General features: G+C 35.8%; 1 protein-coding gene across 4 annotated transcripts in view; it reads right to left on the bottom strand.

Moving 5' to 3' along the window:
* Positions 1-7,739: 7,739 nt before the first annotated feature.
* RB1CC1 (RB1 inducible coiled-coil 1) overlaps positions 7,740-20,124 on the bottom strand; it is a 79,008-nt gene continuing 66,623 nt past the window's right edge. For 2 of the 4 annotated variants that reach the window (XM_054189822.1, XM_054189823.1), the window contains exons 20-24: positions 19,426-19,473; positions 16,427-16,485; positions 14,471-14,607; positions 11,394-11,464; positions 7,742-11,028 (exon numbers count right to left, since the gene is read on the bottom strand). In XM_054189822.1, the coding sequence (XP_054045797.1) occupies positions 10,951-11,028; positions 11,394-11,464; positions 14,471-14,607; positions 16,427-16,485; positions 19,426-19,473 (393 nt within the window). In that variant the 3' untranslated portion in view covers positions 7,742-10,950. Of the gene's footprint in view, positions 11,029-11,393; positions 11,465-14,470; positions 14,608-16,426; positions 16,486-19,425; positions 19,474-20,124 lie in introns of all 4 variants that reach the window. The other 2 variants (XM_054189825.1, XM_054189824.1) reach the window with 2 other exon arrangements.

Below are 20,124 nucleotides of genomic sequence, written 5' to 3'. Positions count from 1 at the left end.
TAAAGGGTGAAACACAGAAGGAAGAAAGCCAGTAATTCCATTGTAGCTGTTACCATATTTATTGTCTACTTTTATTATTCATTAAATAAACACACGTGAAGAGTGTCTTAAAACCACAAAATAACTCTTTAACTACCCTGCACACATAATTAGATATAGTTCAATAAAAGAGAACCTCAATTTTTTAAGCTCTGTTTTTAAAATAAGAAAGCATCTAATTCTGTATCTTTAAAAATAGATTTAAACATTACCTATGTCAAAAAAATTGTATGAGAATAATAAGCTTGCTTTTTTCCTGTTCGTTGAAGTAACCCACGGATTTTGTGTTATAAAAAGACTCCTGGATTCCTGGGACACACTTGAAATAGTAACTCATCAAGATCCATTTTATGCCTTCAAAAATTTAATAACAGTCCTCCCCTGCATTGGAATTTCATTACTATTTTTTTTTCACATCTAGAATGGATTTAAAATGAAAATAACTACTAAATCAACTACTTTAACTTCCACGTTATAATCATATGCTTGTTTAAAAAGGAATAACTAAGCATGCAGAGAAGGAAGTGTTACTATTGCTCCGTCATTTATCTAATAACTGTGTTCATAGACTTAACAAAAATATTCCCTCGGAAAGAACCCAAAGAAGGTTATGCAACAGTGACAGACATTGACCTGTGGAAACCATTCATCTATTGTAAGAAGCTAAAAATGTGGAGATTGTACTTTCTGGAGGTGTATTAAATATATATAAATGACACAACTGCAAGTGGTTTGAATATTTGTGATTGGGAAGAGTTAGAGCTGGCAGGGTAATGGACTGAATTTTTTTGGGGGGGGGGGGGGGGGATGTTGCAAATGACTACTTCTTGCAGCATCACACTTCGTAGAAAAGGGGGTAAGCTTCAAACAGCGTCCTGGGGTTCGTTTCTTTGAGAACAACATGTGCAGAACTGCTTCGCCACTGGATCCTGCAGAGACACCCTTAGCACTCAACTGAAACGTTAAACTTGAAGAACAGTTTCAGAAGTGACCTTCTGTTCTGCTGGCCAAGGAGCTAAAACCTGTAATAAAATGGTCTGGACCATCTGTGTACCAATACCTGGGGTTTATGTCAAGAAGAATCACAGGAGGCTTCTGGCAGGGCTTCTTCAGTCCTCCACAGTCCTCCACTGTCCTCCTCTTCCTTACACCTACATCCAGGGGTCAACGCAGCTGCAGCAGCCTGGCTTGATGTAAGAAAAGGCACAAGGCAAACCAACATCCTAAAGAACCTGCCCCCGTTGATCCTGCGTCACGAGGACGGTCACAGGCCAAAGGCAGAGCCTCAGCATGGTCTACTGCTCCTCAGCACGTATTCAAGCATCCACTCCCTCCTTCGCTCCTTTAAACTGCCTCCACCACCTTCACCGAGAGTTGACAGCAACAGGGACGGGGCTTGTAATATAGAAACAAACCAACTCCAGAACCCACAACACAGGACTTTGCAAGCAGGTCAGAGTGTTAAAGCATCATGTGGGAAAGAGCATTTTGTTGGAAGCAAATATTTAATTCTCCACAACGCTAACGCAAGCGGTGGGATAATAATTACAGCATGAAGCAGGCAACCTCAACATCTGACTAACAACGTGCTGCGAAAACACATCAAACAAGTCGCCCAGGCGGCAGAACTGGCCATAAACGGCGGGTGCGTCGCTCCCCTGGAATGTGCACGAGGTACCATTGACAAAGAAAGCTAAAACACTATAAAACCAGAGCGGAGCAGCCGGAGAGCTGAGACCATTTTGCTGGTGCTTTCCATTACAACCGCTACAACCCAGCCCGAAGCCAATGCATTTAGTCTACAGCAAAGCGCCGCCGCCATTAATTTCCCACCTGTAAATTCAGCAAGAGGGTCACAAGTATAAACAGTGCACGCAGGGAGGCCGACACCGTATTTACTGAAGATGAGAAGGTATGGCCATAAGAGAAAATAGCATCCAGCCTGTAGCAAAGGGATTCAGCTTCTGCAGAAATCCCCATGGCAAAAATAAAAATCCCACCAACCCAGGGAAATAATTAAACAAGTTAAAACCAACAAATATGGAGCAACTGAAAACACGAAGAGTAGGTGAAGACTGTTTATAGATGATGGAGTAAATTCTGTGACAAGTAGAAAGTAAAAGGATTTCTTCCCCTCTTTTCCTTTTTCGTACCAGCATGGATTTCTCCCCGCTGGTCATTAAACAGCGTTCCTGTACTCAGCACATGCGGGTATGAGCTCCCACCCAAGGCTTTCTCTTCTTTAGGCTGTAAAAATTCACTTTTGTTTCAAAGGTTTCCAATTCATTTCTCAGTACCAGTGAAGACGGTAACCATAAACTTTTAAGAATATTCTTCTCACACCAGTCAACATATAAAGTTCAGCAAAAGAGAAATGTAGCCACTAGTACAACATAGCAGATTTGTCATTTTTCTCATCTCATCTTTTAAATCTCGTTTCCAAGAACATCTACTGGGCAACGATCGAACAACCTTATCATTAGATTTCCTTCTTATTTAATTACTTTATGCTTAAATGTACAAGACATACTTTACAGATTTCTATTCCTTACAATAAAAAATACCTTTTAGTATAATTTTGGCTCTCTTTATCAGTATCAAGGATGCATGAACAAAAACTTCTATAAAGTTGGGAAAAAAATATCAAATTATGCATTGAAAACCTGAATAGGTTTACAATTTCATCTTCTATATCTGTCATAGGAAGCAAGGAGAGATGCATTCATTTGAATAATTACCATTACACAATACCATCTTTAAAATGTTGATTTTTGCCTCAAAATTTGATTGCCAGTGAAATTACAGCAGAATTACCTAAGCTAGGCTGAGATTCAGTGACATCCTAAGATGTTTCTGCAGAATAAACTGCTATATAGCCTGTTGTTTAAAACAAAAGATGCAAGACAAATGTAAACAAAAGATGCAAGACAAATGTATTGATTTCAGCTGAGAAATACAAAACCCCTAAGTCATTGCCTGATGGGTAAAGGAAGATAACATTACAAAAATAAGTTGATAGAAAAGTTTAAAATACCAACACTTTGTTTAATGGATACAGAAAATAAAATCATTTTAACCTCTTTTCTTTCTCATAGTTTCTTATTTATCTATTAAAATATGTGGTTGTAAGAATGCTTTGTAGGTAGGAGAGAGACTGGTGCCACTGATGGCTACTAAACATCTGTTCCGTTGAATAGAGTGTTGCAGTTTTGATGCTTAATTCTTGCAATTAAGGAAAAAAAAAGAAAAAAAAGAAATATAGGACCCCTTGGAGAAAGCTGTTTAATCAACAGCCTAGGAGTTAGACAGCAACGTGTCATCCCTTAACAGCAGATGATTCCCTCCAGGCCACATTATACTGTGGCATGTCTATTAATGAGAAGTTTCCTAAATGTTAAATGTTCTTCTAGGGGACGTTTCAAGTTCGTAAGAGTTGGGATTTTCCAAAAAAAGAGAACTTTCTACTACAGACTTACCAACCAGCTCCAGCACCAAGGCATAAAAGCTTATACACGACTTTTTGTCACCAGTGGATAGGTTAAACTAACGTACGTGCAAAGGAAAATATGATTCATCTACACGATGAGATAAATGCGTTTGCTTCATTCAACCATACATGGACACGATTATGGACTTGAGTTGTCAACAGTAAGTTCCTCCTTTCGGAACCCACTAACGAGCTGGAAAGAGTAAAGTGAGACTAAAATGAGAGAAAAAGAAAGGTTCTCAAAGGCAGTCAGAAGGCACCATATAAGAATCACGGCTTATCCTGAGTTTCCTCTGCAGTATCGAGTCATAAGTTAAACAAAATTTCTCAAGATGATTGCTAAGGAACTATATCACAGTTCCTTAGCGCAGAAAGATTGGAAGTTCAAAGTGACACTTGCAGATTAGGAAAGAAAGAAGTAATTTGGCAGATGAAGAAGCACTGAGATTGATTTTTCCTTCCTTTTTTCCAAATACACACAATATGGAAGTCTAATATAAAGCCAAAAAATAGAGATCAAAACCTACAAAACTCAGCTGAAAATAAGTGACAGCTTTTTAAATCGACCATTGTAAAAAATTATTTTTTTATTTATTGTGTGTGTTAGGTCTTACTCACAGATAAATTCTAAAAGGGGTATGTGATTTTATGTGCAGCACAGTACAACTGCCTGCCTTGTGTTATACAGGAAACTGGATTACAGACTACGAATTGACCCTGGCAAACCACCAACCTGCAGTCCCCCAGAGGTACCCGAGAGCAGAATCAGAAGTGTCAAACAGGGCATGGATGCAAGGCTGCAATTTTTATTTCTGGCGCTATGTGCCTTTGCACGCACCGTTTTACGTTGTAATAGCAGTTTCTCACTTCGATAATGAAGAGCGCACAAATTGTGAGAGCACAGTATTTGAAGACATAAACTGCTATGCTCTGAAACAGCAGTCCAAGTATTGGTCACCCTGGTTTTCAGGTACCAAAAATAAGGGATAATCTGGAGACCCTCATGTCTTAGAGTAAGAGGCACATAGCAAGCATCCTGCTCGGAAATGGTCATCATAAAAAGGAGAACGTAATCTTATGTTCAAGGCAAGGTTTTAATGTATAACCATGAGAACAGATGCGGAAGAGGGAAAGAGCAGGAAAAGAGCACCTAATTAGCTAATTGAATACTGCATCCTCATGCATATGAAAGGCAAGTTAGACAAGCAGTCATAAGCTGACATTTCCTAATTTTTCAGTGCTTAAAAACTTAATCATTGCAAAAATTGAAGCATACGCTATCACAGTATACACACACAATGCAATCACACGTAGGTTCAAAAGAACTGGTATTCTGGACCACCCACAAATCTAGCACAACACAATATATGTGTTTGCACTTTACTGTTAACTTGGAAATTTTTTTGCAAACTCTACACCATATTGTTGGAAAGTCAACAGAAGCATATTTAACTGCATGCATCATATCTGGCAAATTATTTGTGCTTACAGAAGTTCACTTACACGTAACAGCTACAAACATAAGGATTATAAATACAATGAGTATTACAAGGTCTAAAATTAAAAGAGGGAGTTTTACTGCTTCACTGTTTTGTTGATCAAATACTTTTAAAGGTACAACCTCTGAAAAATTATTTCGGTCCAATTCAGGAATGCTTAGTATATACCAAGAAAGGTTATTTCCTGCTTACAGCCTTTTTTAAAAGCAGACAGTTGATTTTGGGCGGTTGGTTTCAGTTGAAACTAAATACCTTTTTTCTGTGTATAGAGTAGTTACATAAAATAAAGCCCTGTTCTGAAACTTAAAAAATTACCAGTTTTCTACAACATTACCAGGAACTTCTTTGCTAATTTCACTATTCATCATAAGCTTTTTTTATTATTTCAATCATTGTGCTAAAAATACACCCCGCCATTCACAGGAGACGTGTCAGTCAATTAATGGTGACCAGCCTCCTGTGAGAGCCATAGCTCAGCAGTCTCCCAGTTACAACCACAATTACATTAGGCATTACGTGCTAACATTCCAATTGCTTAAATTAATAGACTCAGAGGTGCAAAGGTTCTTAAAACTGACCGCTTCTCCTTAAGTGTCCAGGATCTTCAAACTATTTTATTGGTTCTTTCTTGATATTTTTCCTACGATGACTATAGAATGCATAAGCTTATAAATGTTAAACTCTAACGAAACAGAAATGCTTTGGTTATACAAACACACCGGTCCTAGTCCTGTAGCTAACCTTCACAAAAACTGAAAAAATTAAAAAAAAAAAACAACAAAACAAAACCACACAAAACTGAGGCATTACTTACTTTCTGAATTCTCCTGGACATCTAATACTCCCAGCACAGGTAAACAGGACCAAACCATAGCAGCTTTGGCTGCAAGTATCCGCTTTTGTTAAAGGTGCGTACACAAGCATCCATCCATGTGTTTTGAATAGGTAGAACCCATGTAGAGACGTGGGGCAGAAATAGGATTTATTAATCTACATGGGTGTGATGACAAAGGTTCTCTGTTAACAACCTTCAGTGAACTGTAAAAACTCTTGTTCAGGAGATAAGATACTAGCAACACTCCTCCCACCACAAAAAAAAATAATGAATAATCTGCTCCTGGCTCAGTACTTTTGTCTAAAAAGTAAAATACATGGTGAAAACCACCTGTTAAAGAAAGTCCCATGACAAACAGGTAAAAGGCAAAGTCCAACAAGCAAAAGTTAGGGAAAGAAAAGCAAGGCTACCACCCATACTCAGTGTCATTGAACTGCAACAAAAATACGGAGCAAGTATTCAGCAATGCAGTGATATACCATAAAATCATGGCCTGAAACATTCTATTGAAAGTATGAAATGGAGTTAGTACACAGAGCAAAAATTTGGGGTGTTTGCCAGGAGGAGCCACAGAAATAATAATTTGGCAGCTGTCACATTTCTTGCATTTAAAATTAAAAAAGCATTTTATAGTGAATGCGTATTAAAAGCTATCATTAATCTAAGGTAATGAATTTTTCGAGGGGAAAAAATTGATATTACTCAAATTATACCATCAGTTTCAAGTCAGGCTTCAAAACACAGGACTAAACTGAACGTTTGCATTTGGCAAATGTTGTAGTTGTAACCTCAACACCTTCAGTAAAAAAGTCACAGCGATTCAGCCTGAGCAAGGGGTTGGACAAGACGACCTGGGGAGGTGCCTTCCAACCTCAATCCTTTTCAGTCTGACACCCTTCGAGTGTGTCAACACTGAACCCAATTCTTAGCCAGTATTTGGAGTCTGGGGACTAGATTTTCCCATGCTGCTCTGTCTTATATGTGGATGCTGTTAATGTGAGTGTTAATGTAGTGACTGTTAAAGGAAGTAACTGTTTATCATTTATCATCACTGCTTTAAGACTGCAGAATGGCTCATGAAGTGATCTAAAGGCATCGGTGACCTTAAAATGCAACGCTGAGCTCACTGAAGTTTAATAGCCAAATGTAGCTTGAAAAGGCAACTGAGTTCTTCTACGGTAAATGCTCCATTTCTAAAATTATCAGTTTGGCATTAGGAAATAATTAGCTGCGTTGCAATTTATTAATGAAAAAAATTTTCAGAATGAATACGCATTACGACGTAGTATTCAATTTTTGGTGTAACTGTTTACAGCCAATCTGGCTTCTAGCTAAAACTCCACAAACCAAGAAAGAATGCACGATTAGGTCATGGAGAAAATCTGCGCTGCAAAAAGGCACAGAATAATTTTGCAGAGCGGAGGGCAGATTTTCCAGTCCTGCTATGCAACATATGTAATGACAACGATATTTAGGGAAAAGAGTACTTTCTTTACACACACTTAAGTGTAAACTGGTCCTACTCATAGACCACCTTAAGATTTAAATGAACCGGGGCTGAGTTCTACACAGCGCAAGCTCCTGACTCGAGACCTACTGCAGAGCAGTGCAAAAAGCCATGCGCTTCTCAGAGTATTCAAGTGGATACAGCCTTCCAAGAAGACTGGGGGGAGAAAAAAATCCCTTTTAAATTATTGCATCCTTTCTGTGTTAAGTCCGCAGGATAACATTTGCTGTCAAGCAACTTTCTCTGCCATTCATGTTCCTTTTTGCACTTCCAAAATATAGTTGCCTTTGTCTAAAGCCAGACTTATGGAACGAACAGATATTAGCAGTAGCACAAGAGGCTTTCCTGGTAATCACTGTTTCCCACATGAAGCTGCGCAAAAGAATCAGAGAAATCTCCGATCATCAAATTTATCCTCCAACTTCCCCCCATTCCCTCTGAATACGCTCCTCATCCAAATTATATAGCTATATACCAAGTTTTATTATGGAGCAAGATGAAACACATAGGTGGTGCATAACAAGCATAGTTTCAAGAACTAGTAAGGCTGTGACACACAAAAAATATGTAAACTGCATTTTTTTCAATGACTGTTCAGAATCATTACTGAATATGTTAGGAGTTTGTTTGACAGAATTTCCACTTTGAATATACATAAAGATTATAAAATGAAACACATGACAAATATTCCTAAAACCCAAGCCCATTGCTGGTTATTTATATTTTAAAAATAGGATGTCATGTAACAATAACAGATACATCCTGGTATTCTTTTAAGTGGCAGATATCAGCAGGGAAGGACTTTTTCTTCCCTCATGGTTTGCATTACAGTACTTTATTTCAATCAATTTATTTAGGTGCTTCACAAGTTCACTTTCACGTATCGCTCACGTGTTTCTAAGTTACATAAACGTCACTCACGCCTTTATCTATCTTAAGCTAGAAATCAAGCCAACCTTCACAGCATCATAAATCATCATTGCTACTGTCCACATACGAGCTTAACTATATATATTTTTTAATCTGGGCAACAACGTACTGAGACTAGAAAGCTTAGATTTTTTACAGACAAAGATGAAAGGATTTTTTTTGTGGTTTTTTTTTTTTTTTTTTTTTTTTTTTTTAAAATTCTCAGCATAGAGCTGTGTACTCAGCCTCACTTCTGCATTCAGGACACCATTCCAGAGCCTGCAATGAACTTCAGTGTTTGTCAAACACACAGAGTAGCACGACATACTGGTCTTAGTGCTTAGTGGGATTAGAGTTGCCGGAAAAAGATTTTAATTTTTGTATGCCCAAAAGAGTGCTGCCTAGAGGTGCAGAGTCCTGTAGGGCTACCATCAAATCTGATGTTTTATCCAACTTGAAAGAACTTGACAAACACATCCTTTCTCCGTGGACTAAAATTTTTGGGACTTATCTCTGAAGTAGACAATAAAAGATTGGGGTCTACATTGCCATGTAGATCCACTGCTGCTACTGAAGCAATGTCCACAGAAGAACTGTCCTCCCAGAAATGGAAGGACTCTGTGCCTCCTAGCTCAGCCTGGGCGCTTCTGGGAGGTAACTAGTTCCTGAAGGACAAACAATATTCACAGCAGCAGGGAGATTATCTGAGGCTGGGAAAGTTCTGTCAGTGGGGTAAAAGATATCAAGGCTTCTAAACACTTGGCACATTAGAAGGAATGAATCGTGCTACGTGTGCACCTTCTGAAACCACTTGCGACTCAGTTGACTAAAGGAACAAGACTGCACCAAATCGCAGACAGAACTGAATTCCCATTTTGAAGGTCAAAAATTCAGTGATAAAAAAAATAATATTGCATCATGATTATTTTTTTTTTTTGCCTTAAACCTGTACTATAGATCTATGTTATTTACATATTTGACACTGGGGAATACTCAACTATGGTCATATATTGAAGTACAAGGCACATTTTTTTGACAAGTAATTTACAAAAAAAAAAAAAAAGTCAGTACATCAACTATCAAATTTAACAAATGCAACTTGACAAAATGACATTCTGCTTTCCGGAGATCAACTGTTTTAGATTTATTTCATCAAAGGTGTGATACAGTTACAAGCCCATGCATTTCATAAAAATCTGAACTTAAAATTGTTATGGAACAAAGTTTTAAATAAAGCATATACAGAAGTTTCTGTGTATTCAAGTGGACTGGTTAGTCTGGAGGAATATTATTTGCAACATATGGGCAGAAGCACTGACATTTTCATGTGATCATTTCTTTATCTCTTTTACTCCTCCTCTCCCCACCTTCTGAAGATAAATCACAGTTGAATAACTCTATGGATTAAGTCCTAGACATAAACTCATAGTTGAATCCAGAATTTTACCTTCCATTGGCTACACATTTATAGTACATCTTTTTATACTGTTATTAAAAAAATAAAATAAATTATTAGCCAGTATAACTATTTTGAAAAATGGCATGTATCCATTTAATACGCCGACAACATTAATTTCTGTCTACTGAAATTATTTTTTATTATTCCAAGGTAATTCTTGTAATTCCTGAATGTTGTCGAATATTAATGCCTCTTGTAGAAAATTTAGGTATTTCTATGTAATGAAACTGCTGGAGGAACCAGAGAGAAGCTGCAATAGACTAACATGAAATAAATACTATAGATAGTATTTAAAAGGCACACAAATACTTCAAACACATACAGTTTCAAATCTTTATTGTTTTAAAATTCTACATGTCTTTTACAATTACAATAATTTGTTACTTAAATGACTCTTGAATGGTTAATGTACAATGAGTTTTTTCCTGAAACTCAACCATGAAATACAATTTCATCAATATGATTTTTCTAAATAGATCAATACAAGATTTCTGTTTCGTTGGGAAGAACAAGTGCTTCACTTTGAACAAACGGCACAGATGTCTTCCCTTCAGAATCTGTGTGATCAATCCATCGAAAGTGCTTTTGAAGATTGCAGATCTAACTTTGACTGATTTTCAAAATCAGTCTATCAAATTACAAGGTTCTTTTTTAACATTAAAGAGCATTTTCATGTAATGAAACAAGTTGCAGTAGTTATTTTTATTCATCTACTGAGGCAAACTCATGTTGAAGAAAAATTATATGATTATCTGCATGCAATGAACACTCCTCTTTAAATAGTTGATGAATTTTACACATATAAAGAATCTGTTAAAGAGTGCAAGTACTTTGATAATGATTTCACAAAAGGACGTATGCTGGTAATAATGGTAACTAACATTTAACATCTAAATACAAGCTAATGTATATTTAACAGGCAATTAACATGGCTAACAAACCATGTTTCATGGGGTTGCCCTTTGAGAAAATGAACTCATTTGGTCCACACTCCTAAAGTTATCTGGGTAAAAAAACTGGAACAGTTAGGGCCAGAGTTTTTCATGAATTTCTTGTTTCTAAAATGTGACCTGTTAAAAAGTAAAAGCAGTACATCAATGACGTATCTTGTCACATGACCTCAGTATAAAAAGATGGCCTGGTATTTGGAGCGATGAACGAGCACTGAAGGACGAGTCAAAAAATGGAGACAGAATGAACTAAAACTTTGTTGTGTTATACTTTCTTGTTCCACGGTACTGCTTTCACCCTGTAGAATTTTGTACCCAAAGGAACTTTAAATCTGTTTTGTGCCTACAGAAAGAAAAAAAAAAAATCAAATTACATTAGAAATGTGGGATTATTCTCCGGTTTTTTTTTTTAATTTTTAAGCAGAAACTGATTCCCACCCCTCAGCATTTACGAGGGCCTTTGGAGTCTGGCAAGGTTCTGGGCAGTATGGACGCAACTACCCAAGCCACTGCTCACTTAACGCTTTTTTCTAGTTGCCCTTCTCTTGCTATTCACTGACTGAAAAACAGAGCAGGAATAGCAGAACCTAGGACAATTTTCATTTCACTTATTATGAAGAGAGTACTTTTCACAGTTGTTACAAACATTAAATCTGATTTTCTTTTCTATTCATTTTATCAGGTAATTTTCCATTACTATTTCCTTACCTTTTTTGCCTGGCAATATTCTTTTTCCATCACTTTTCCTAGCACCCAAGGTCTCCTAGATGCACCTGAAGCTAAAGAGACAAAATATTTATTGTTTTAGATAGTCAACTACAGGTAATAGGATATTACATTTAATGCGGTTAAAGAGTATTTGAAAGCAGAATTTATTAAAGACACCCAACCCTTTTAAAAATAAATTAACAAAAATTAAATAAGTTCCGATTTCAAGACAGGTCGCTGGTGTTTTCAAACAAAAAAGTAGATTTTCCAGTTTGAATTTTGTTTTAAAAGTTGACATCAGAGGAAACAAAAGCAAATGCAAACTGAAATTAATTTAAAGATTCAAAATTGTTCTCATCAGCTAAGCTTAACCTTTTGGTGTGATTTAAAGGTGAGAATTTCTTGAAGTACTTCAAAGGTTAGAAAGCCTTCTGTACTCAGCTATTATAATTGCCCTTACTAACATTCGATTATTTTTCTGTATTAGTGATGGAAATTAGTTACTCATAAATAATAATTTTAAAGCCCTACAAGTCTGCTAGTTTGGGTTTCAGTCCTCAGAATACCCCATACTGTTCAGAAAGGAGAAAAGTGAAAAACCTCAAAAATAAACTGACATGTCAAAAGAGCAACAGTGGGCATAAATAAACTTTCAGCTTGTGTCTGTTTCTGAAGAGTAAGGAAATGCATGTTTATCTTGCATCCCAAGAAATTATATCCATTTTACTTGCTTTGCTCTTTTCTAACTATCACTATTCACGGCATGAAGAAACATCAAAACAGACGGAAGGAACAGCTCACATATGCTCTGCATAACACTAAAATCACTGCTTTTCTAAGCATGACTATTTATGAGATACTCTATCCAGTGACTAGAACATGAGTCACTCAAGAACCAGAGTTTGAAATTTTAATCTTACCCTTCAAGACTGATCTGGCTATTGACAGAGGAGCAGATTCTGTTCTACTCCACACTCCTAAAATCAGTCTAAAGTATTCATATCCTGCCTGAATGCTCTACAACTAATATTTAAATTATAAAAAAACTTAAGTTATTTTTTAATTTGCTTGTCTGACAGACTTCATTGATCTAACAAAGACAGTGAGAAATATGGAGGGTTTTTTTGCCTACATTTGCAGATGAAAACCTCCATATCCTGAAGGGACAACACAGAAACCATGCAGTCCTCAACCAATTTCAGGATTGTCATAGCATTCTAAGTGCTCTTAATGTAGGCAGATACCCCAGAGATAGCCTAAATCCCTGTCACTTAATACTGCAGGTGGTTTTATACAAAATTATTAGCTTGATATGTACACGTTGGTACAAAAGGCCAGATTTAGATGCAACATTTTGGAGACCTTGAAACAGTAATTTGCAGTATCTAGGTCCACACCAATTTTATTCTATCACAAATACTATTAGTGTTCCAGGTTTCATTCTCCCCACTTCCCTGAGGCATAAATAGAATCAAGACATGGTTTCCTGAAGTACTGAGCTCTAGACAAATGTGTTACTAAAGCAAATGGTAAGTTTTCATGTTTGTTGTATGTGGAGTTTTGAGACTAACTGGTTAGCAATTAGTAAGGAATGGAGCAAGCTAAGTCCATTTGAAAACAGACAAGGTCAGTGAATTGTGTACTCATTGTATATAAACTGACATGTCTTTAACCTTATATATGTAAACCAATAGCAAGAAAATCATGTATCACATAGTTACATAGGCATTACTAATGCCATAGTTCAGAATCTATTACATCTCTAAGTAAGATAGGAATTCTTCCTGTACACACATATGGGACATACTCTTCAGCAGTCTCAGAATGCAGTTAGAGCTTGGTGGTCTTCTGGAGACTACACAATTATTTCAGAGCTATCATCTTTCATCAGAACTGAAATCTATGAGTGTGCTCATTAAGAGTAAGTTGACAGCTTCTGACATGCTCTTCTGACATAGAAACTTTTACTGATAAATTAGAATTACCATAAAACATTCTTAGACATTTCTGCAACAAAAGCTGGCAGCACAGGTGGGTTTGCAAAAAATACTAGGTGTGATAGTTTAAAGACGTTTATATAAATCTAGTGTTGGACATAGTTTAGTGCAAAGCATTGTTATTTTTCCTCATTTAAAAAAAGATAGATTAATTTAACTAAGTTTACACAGCTGCCAAAAAATAGCCAACAAATAACCTGAAGATTAAGGGAGGAAAAAAGCAAATATGCTATCAACATGAACATAAGCAAAACACACAGAAACTGTTCTCCGAAAACTTTTAAGTCTTGCTAATCACCATTTAAATCGGGTGGAAAAACTTTATCAGCAAAAACATGGCTTGCAAATCCCCATATACTGTGGTCTACATTTTGTTATTTCAGACATTTATTTGGGTTCATAAATTCCAGTCACTTTGCAGAAGATGAGCTACAGAGAGAACAAATCTTATCCAATCTTCAAAGCGCATCATAAAATCAGCTATTAAAAAAAGTAAGTACTACTGAGCATGTAGTTTTGACAGAAATACTACCTCGAGTTTTGTACTTGGTTTCCTCATCAAAAGAGACATTGAAAACATAAATCCACATAAAAATATGCCTAAGACCTACACAGTTATACATTATTATTCATGTTACTGAATAGGTTAGTGGCCTGATGGGAATACTTTTCCCATAGACATATTAACATACACTGGGTGTGTACAAAATTGGCATCTTCTCTTTCTCTCTCTTTTCTTTCTTTTTGAGGGGGCAGGGTTCAGGATTTTTGAGTTTGTGTGTTTGGTTTGGCTTTTTTTGTTTGTTTGTTTTTAAACAGCTTACTTTGAAGATACAGATATTTTCCCCTGTTTTTCCAAGATATTAATATCCACATAATTTCTTGATTTAAAATGTTCGGCCATGAAAAACATTTAGCATCAGAACAAATAACAAAAGCTACAAAGATAGCTGATACTTATCTACATTACACACTCTTCTCATTTACCACATACATATTTATAAAATCACTCTAAGTGTTAGAAAGTTAAGAGTGTTATTTATAGGAGAAGATAATAATTGGAAGTAATCTGACACTTACCACACTCACCTGGTTTGAGATCCAGTGCAGCAAGAGATTCTGAATGCAAGAAATACAAGGTTGGACTAACAGTAAACAATACATAGTTGTCATGCCTTTCATCCAAGATGATGAGAACCAAATCGCCAACCTGAAAGCTAGAAAAAAAAAAATACAATCAAGGAACCTAACTAAAAAGAAACTATAGAAGTTTAAAGCTACATTAATTACACTACCGTTTTTTTCCCGAAGTACTGCACAGGCTGAGACTTAGCTGAACAGCAGCACAGGTGTTTCTACTTGTTATGCCAGCTCATACATATTTTACATTTTCTGAAGTCAACAAAAACACTCTACCTTTTAAAAAACTGTTTTTGAAATGTTTTTTCTACATCCATCAGCTCAAATTATTGTTTTCAAAAGACCTGACAGCTTTGCTTTTACCTAACAAAACACTAGCATTTCAATTTTATATTATTTTTAATTTACCAATACTTCTGTTAATGATCACTGTACCATTGTTTACAAACACTCTTTTGATGTTTTTAACTAAGTCAATTTGAACATGGAAAGATACAGCGAAACATTTATGTAGCTATTCAATCTTAAAATTTTAAGGACACAGGACAAAGAAGGGATGAAGTAGTCATCTGACTTTGATCAAAAGGTTAGAAGCAAAGAAATATCGCGGTGACTTAACATAAAAAGTTTCAAAAGCTCTGTTTCTTCCTGACATCAGGATAACACACGAAGCCACAAAGTTCTCATGCCAAGTTTCAGTAACAGAGTTCTGAGAACCTTTTCTGTCTCCAACTTCTGTTTCACGGGGCAAACGTGTTGGAAGTATATTAATTACCCATGAGTGAAATGAAGTCTAAAATAGCTACAAATTAAGCATTAGATGATACGAGCGTTCCAAGAATAAATATTACTACTACTCTGAGGATGGGGAGGAAGCGGCAAAGAAAGGGGAAAACTCTTATTCATAAAAGGAGATCGCAGATACACAGTCAGAGATAAATAAGTAAATCTAGAGAGAAATTTAGCTCATCTTCTTTGAAGCTCGCTTTCAGATTAAATAAACGATACTCCAGGCTTTTCTGCTCAGGCTTAGTATGATGACAGACTATACAGACTCAGATAAAGACATCTCTACTGGACAGATGAATTCTTCTTTCATGACATTTTCCTCACCAAAGACTACCAAAAGAGTTGCTAGAATATGCTAGAATAACACGCTCACAGGAAAAGCTGATTCTGCACATACCGACTTTGTTAAAATAAAAATGCAATTTGGTGTAATTCAGAAAAGATTAAAGGAATAATCTGTGTTGGTTTTCTTTCCAAAAGCATTTTTCATATTACTCAAATAATATCAGACTGATAAATTACTTAAGAACATTTGTCTGTAGCTTTCATATCTTGCAAGAATTAATACTTCTTTTTCCAGCAACAATTCTACATGCAGCTGCTAACAGACTGATAACATCTAACAAAATATTTGAGTTAATTTCATTTCATTCTCTCAAGGTAAGCCAAAAATTTTTTGAAGACTTCAGGAAGGTAGAACTTCCCTTGAAATATAATGGGGCACTACACATATTCAGGGCAAACAGGATTCCTTCTACTTTTTCTTCGCATGATTTCAAGGGTACAGATAAACAAAAAGTAATCTAAAAGAAAACTCCAGGAGGATTCTAGAAATCCCACGAAGTATTATCCATATAAGGAAAAGTACAGAATTCAATAAAGCCACTGATATACAAAATTCAGAAATGCCTTTTTGTTCAAAAAAAATATATAAAGTTTGATTTATGCTCAACTGGGATGGTTCAATAACTGACGGCTAAACTATAGAGATAACCTACGTATCTTTTTACCACAAAGCAAGAACATAAGAGTCGTGACATTCTTTAACTACATACTTATTATTGAAGGCATATCCATCTGTTTATATGATAATTAACGTGTACTTACTCTCTAATTGCTATTTTTTCAGAATGTCTTGAGGATACTGATGACATGCTCTGGGACATCTATAAAAAAAAAAAAAGAAAAGCTGTGAAGTACTGGCAAGCTACGATGAAGTGTACATTGTGGGTAACAATATGGTTAAGACAAAAGAAATAATTTATTATTGATTTCAAACAGTGTCTATTCTTGCCGATCTCATACCCATTCAAGAAAACAGCATACCTTTCTGTCATCCTGGTCTGTAGCAGGTTTGGTTGGACTTTGTTTCTCAGGGCTTTTTTTTTGTTTGTTTGTTTTATATAGCTACCTTTGATTATGATATTTCTTACATAATTGACTTCTCCCTCATTATTTAAAACTGAAAAGTGCTTTCCAGATCAGTGCCAGTGAAGATTTGTTCTGGGCATACCAAGACTTATGATACAGCTATGCACTCTAACACAGAATCCACTCGCATTCTCCAAAAGGCTGAAGGTAAAACACTGGAGGTTAAACATGCTTCTTGCAACTAAAATACAGATGTCGAATTCAATATGGTCTCTAAGCTTTGCTAAGGATTGTCACATAATCTAAAGTTTACTGTAATAGATGGAGCGGCACTCCCTGGAATAAAACTGGAGTCAAATTTACTAAGACCAAACAAAGGTTCTATTAAAAATTATGTTTGAAACCCTACATATCTCCTATATATGCACAATATTTGCCTTTAAACCTGTTAAAATTAATTAATACTGGCACATGAACCAACTTCAATAGGATAACTATATCTAAAATGAACATAAGCATACATATACTTTCTACAGTAACTGCGATCATAAGAAATGAAAATGTGTAACACTACTTCGTATCTACACTAAGGGATACGTAGCCCACTTACAGGCAAGTAGACAGAGAAGCTGATCTGAGGTAAGTGTGTCCATTTCATTACCCTTTGGTAACATCCTTACAGAAGACAATTCATAACTGCCCTGTAGAAACTCTGACTGGAGGCCTTGCAGTTTTTCCATAGGTTCCTACTTCCTGGACCATTTATACATGCTGTTGAAATCTAGATTACTCATACTTGAAGTTTAGCACATGATTTTTCAGCTGTAACTCAAATATTGTTACCTACAGCACATTTCCCGTTGTCCGTCTTCCCCCTGCCACTTCCCCAGAAACAGTATCAGCCTGTCTCAATAGCAGCTTGAAGCCTATTCACTGCTTGTTTTCTTCATTTCTTCAAAGAATGAGTCCAAACTGAATACAGTACAACGCCAAAAGCTCTCAACTTCTGATGAAACTTTCAGCAGTTTTTATTTATGGAGTCCAACTTCAGTTGTTTTTTTTTGTTTTGGTTTTTTTTTTTTTGTTAGAGACTGCATTTTGGCTTATTACCATTGTACTTTTCTTTCTTGAAAAAGTTGCAGCTAACTTGAAAGCTGTCAAAATGCACATAATCTGCTTAGATTGTTCACTAAAGTGTTTGACAGTTCTCTTCAGGTGTTAAGACCACAGTTTTTATTACTGTTTTATGAAACTGGAGTGTTAAAATGAAAATGCAAACTAGCTTGATTTCTATATTTTTCGTTATTTTCTAACTTTAAGAAAAACAAATTAGAATCTTAAGAATACTACCATTAAAACTCAGTAATGAATATTTTATGACTAAGAGTTCTAATAGCCTTTAAACATAACAAAGGGTCCCTTTCACAATAACTTATATAAAATAACAGAAATCCTGCAATAACATTCCTCATATTAAAAGGAGCTCCTTTGTATCTTTTATTGCTTGCAGAGGTAACCCACAAGTTTTGCTGCAAAAGACAGTGACCTCAAGAGATTTTATTTTGTTGTGCACAACCCCTTTTGGGTTCCTTATCTGAAGTAGCTGGAGAGAAATAAATACCGGTATTTAAATGTTGATGTATATTTCTGTTTTAGAAGTGTATTGGGAAGGCAGGGTGAGAGAAAGGGAGGATGAAGAGACAAGAAATAGTTTATTTTAGCTATGAAATGATCAATTTATAAGTAAGAAATTGGAATGATATTAAGTTCCTATGTCCCTTTAGAAACTAATTTTGAATTGCTTTAGACTACAATGAGCAGCTGATTTCTCTTGTGTGACCTGGTATTATTCATAATGACAAAAAATGATTTTGTATTTGTCTTGTATAACGACAGTTTCTTCAACTTCATTTTATTCTGAGGTGACAAGAGATCAAGGGTTTAATTTAGGAAATCTACAGAGAGGTTTGGGAGACTGCCCAGTGTGTTTGAGTTTTATTTTAAAAACTACACTGAAATACCTTTTGTGCACTTCATTGGCATTCTAAGTAAAAACAAATCTTCTTTTACAAAATATGCTTTTAGATGTTTTGCAATCCTTTCTTATGCCCTGCACTAGCCGGGTTACTATGGACAGGTTTTAACATGGGATAAAAGTGTTTGAAAAAAAAATATCTATTTCATACACAAATATGTGGCAAGAGTAAACTACATAGTAAATTTCAATCCTATCCTGGACAGAAGAGTGGCAGCTCCTACTGGAAAACCTTAAGTATTTTTGCTATGAAATGTAATTTGCAACTACACAGATAACAGTTTCTAGCAAACTCCTAGATATCACCTGTCACTTAAAGAAAGTGAGATCTCCATGGCCAGCGCAACAATAAACTATCAAAGGACATGTCTATTTCCCACATACACAGTAATTTTTTAAGACCTAATGTTGAGCCCTGCTAGCAAGGATAAACTGTGGATAAATAAAAGGAGAAAGATTCATAGCATGGGAATCAAGGGAACTCTTGTCACTATATTCTTTTTCCTTCCATTGGCATTGACTATTATTCGAGTGCTTTGGTTTAAGAAAGGTTATCAAGTTACCTATTTGCCACTTGCCTTAGCACCTAAAACATTTTTGAAGTTAATAAAACACATTTTTAGATTTTAACAAACTGAACATTTGTCAGCTTTTCTTATTTTTTTGATAGACTTAAAATATGCATTGCACAAATACTTACCAATCTTTGATTTAATCTCTTATTTTCCTCCTCTTTCAACTGCAAAGTCTGAAAGAAAATATTATCCAATTATCTTATACGGTATAAACATTTTAAAAAAGTTTTAATATGACCAGAGCCAGACTACTTACACAATGTACCTATTTACTACAGCTTTCAGTTTTAAAACAATATCAAAACATCTTTTGAACAAAGGCATGTAAAAAAAATTTGAAGTCTAGCAATTACCGCAGTGCTACAAAAACCCACTGCTAAGCCATGCTTATCTCCATACTCATCCTTCTCCTTATGTCAGAAAAACATTTCACTGATAGAACAGCAAAGGAAATCCAATATATTACTATTCCATAGGTTCTACCCATGGCTAATGTATTACTATTCTATAGCTTCTACCCATGACAAATCCTTTGTAAGCAGATGACATAATAAAGCATACAAATGGTCCTAGTCAAACATCCAGCCACTTGCATCATACAGCGCCACAATCCGTCAACAGAAAACATTCACGCTCTCTAACTGATCACAGATTTTAGTCTAAGTGATCCTAGAAAGCTGAAAGTTAAAGACTTTTTTTTTTTTTTTTAAGGTCAACTTTGAAAAGGCAAGAAGAGGGAACTGGAATGGAGTTAGATACAACTGGATAGTTAAAAATTACTAGAATATAAGAGACTGCAGTGTACCTACTAAGGCTTAATCTAT

The sequence above is a fragment of the Rissa tridactyla genome, chromosome 2 (assembly GCF_028500815.1).
Source record: "Rissa tridactyla isolate bRisTri1 chromosome 2, bRisTri1.patW.cur.20221130, whole genome shotgun sequence".
NCBI classification, from domain to species: Eukaryota; Metazoa; Chordata; class Aves; order Charadriiformes; family Laridae; genus Rissa; species Rissa tridactyla.
This window is presented reverse-complemented; position numbering and strand designations above follow the sequence as displayed.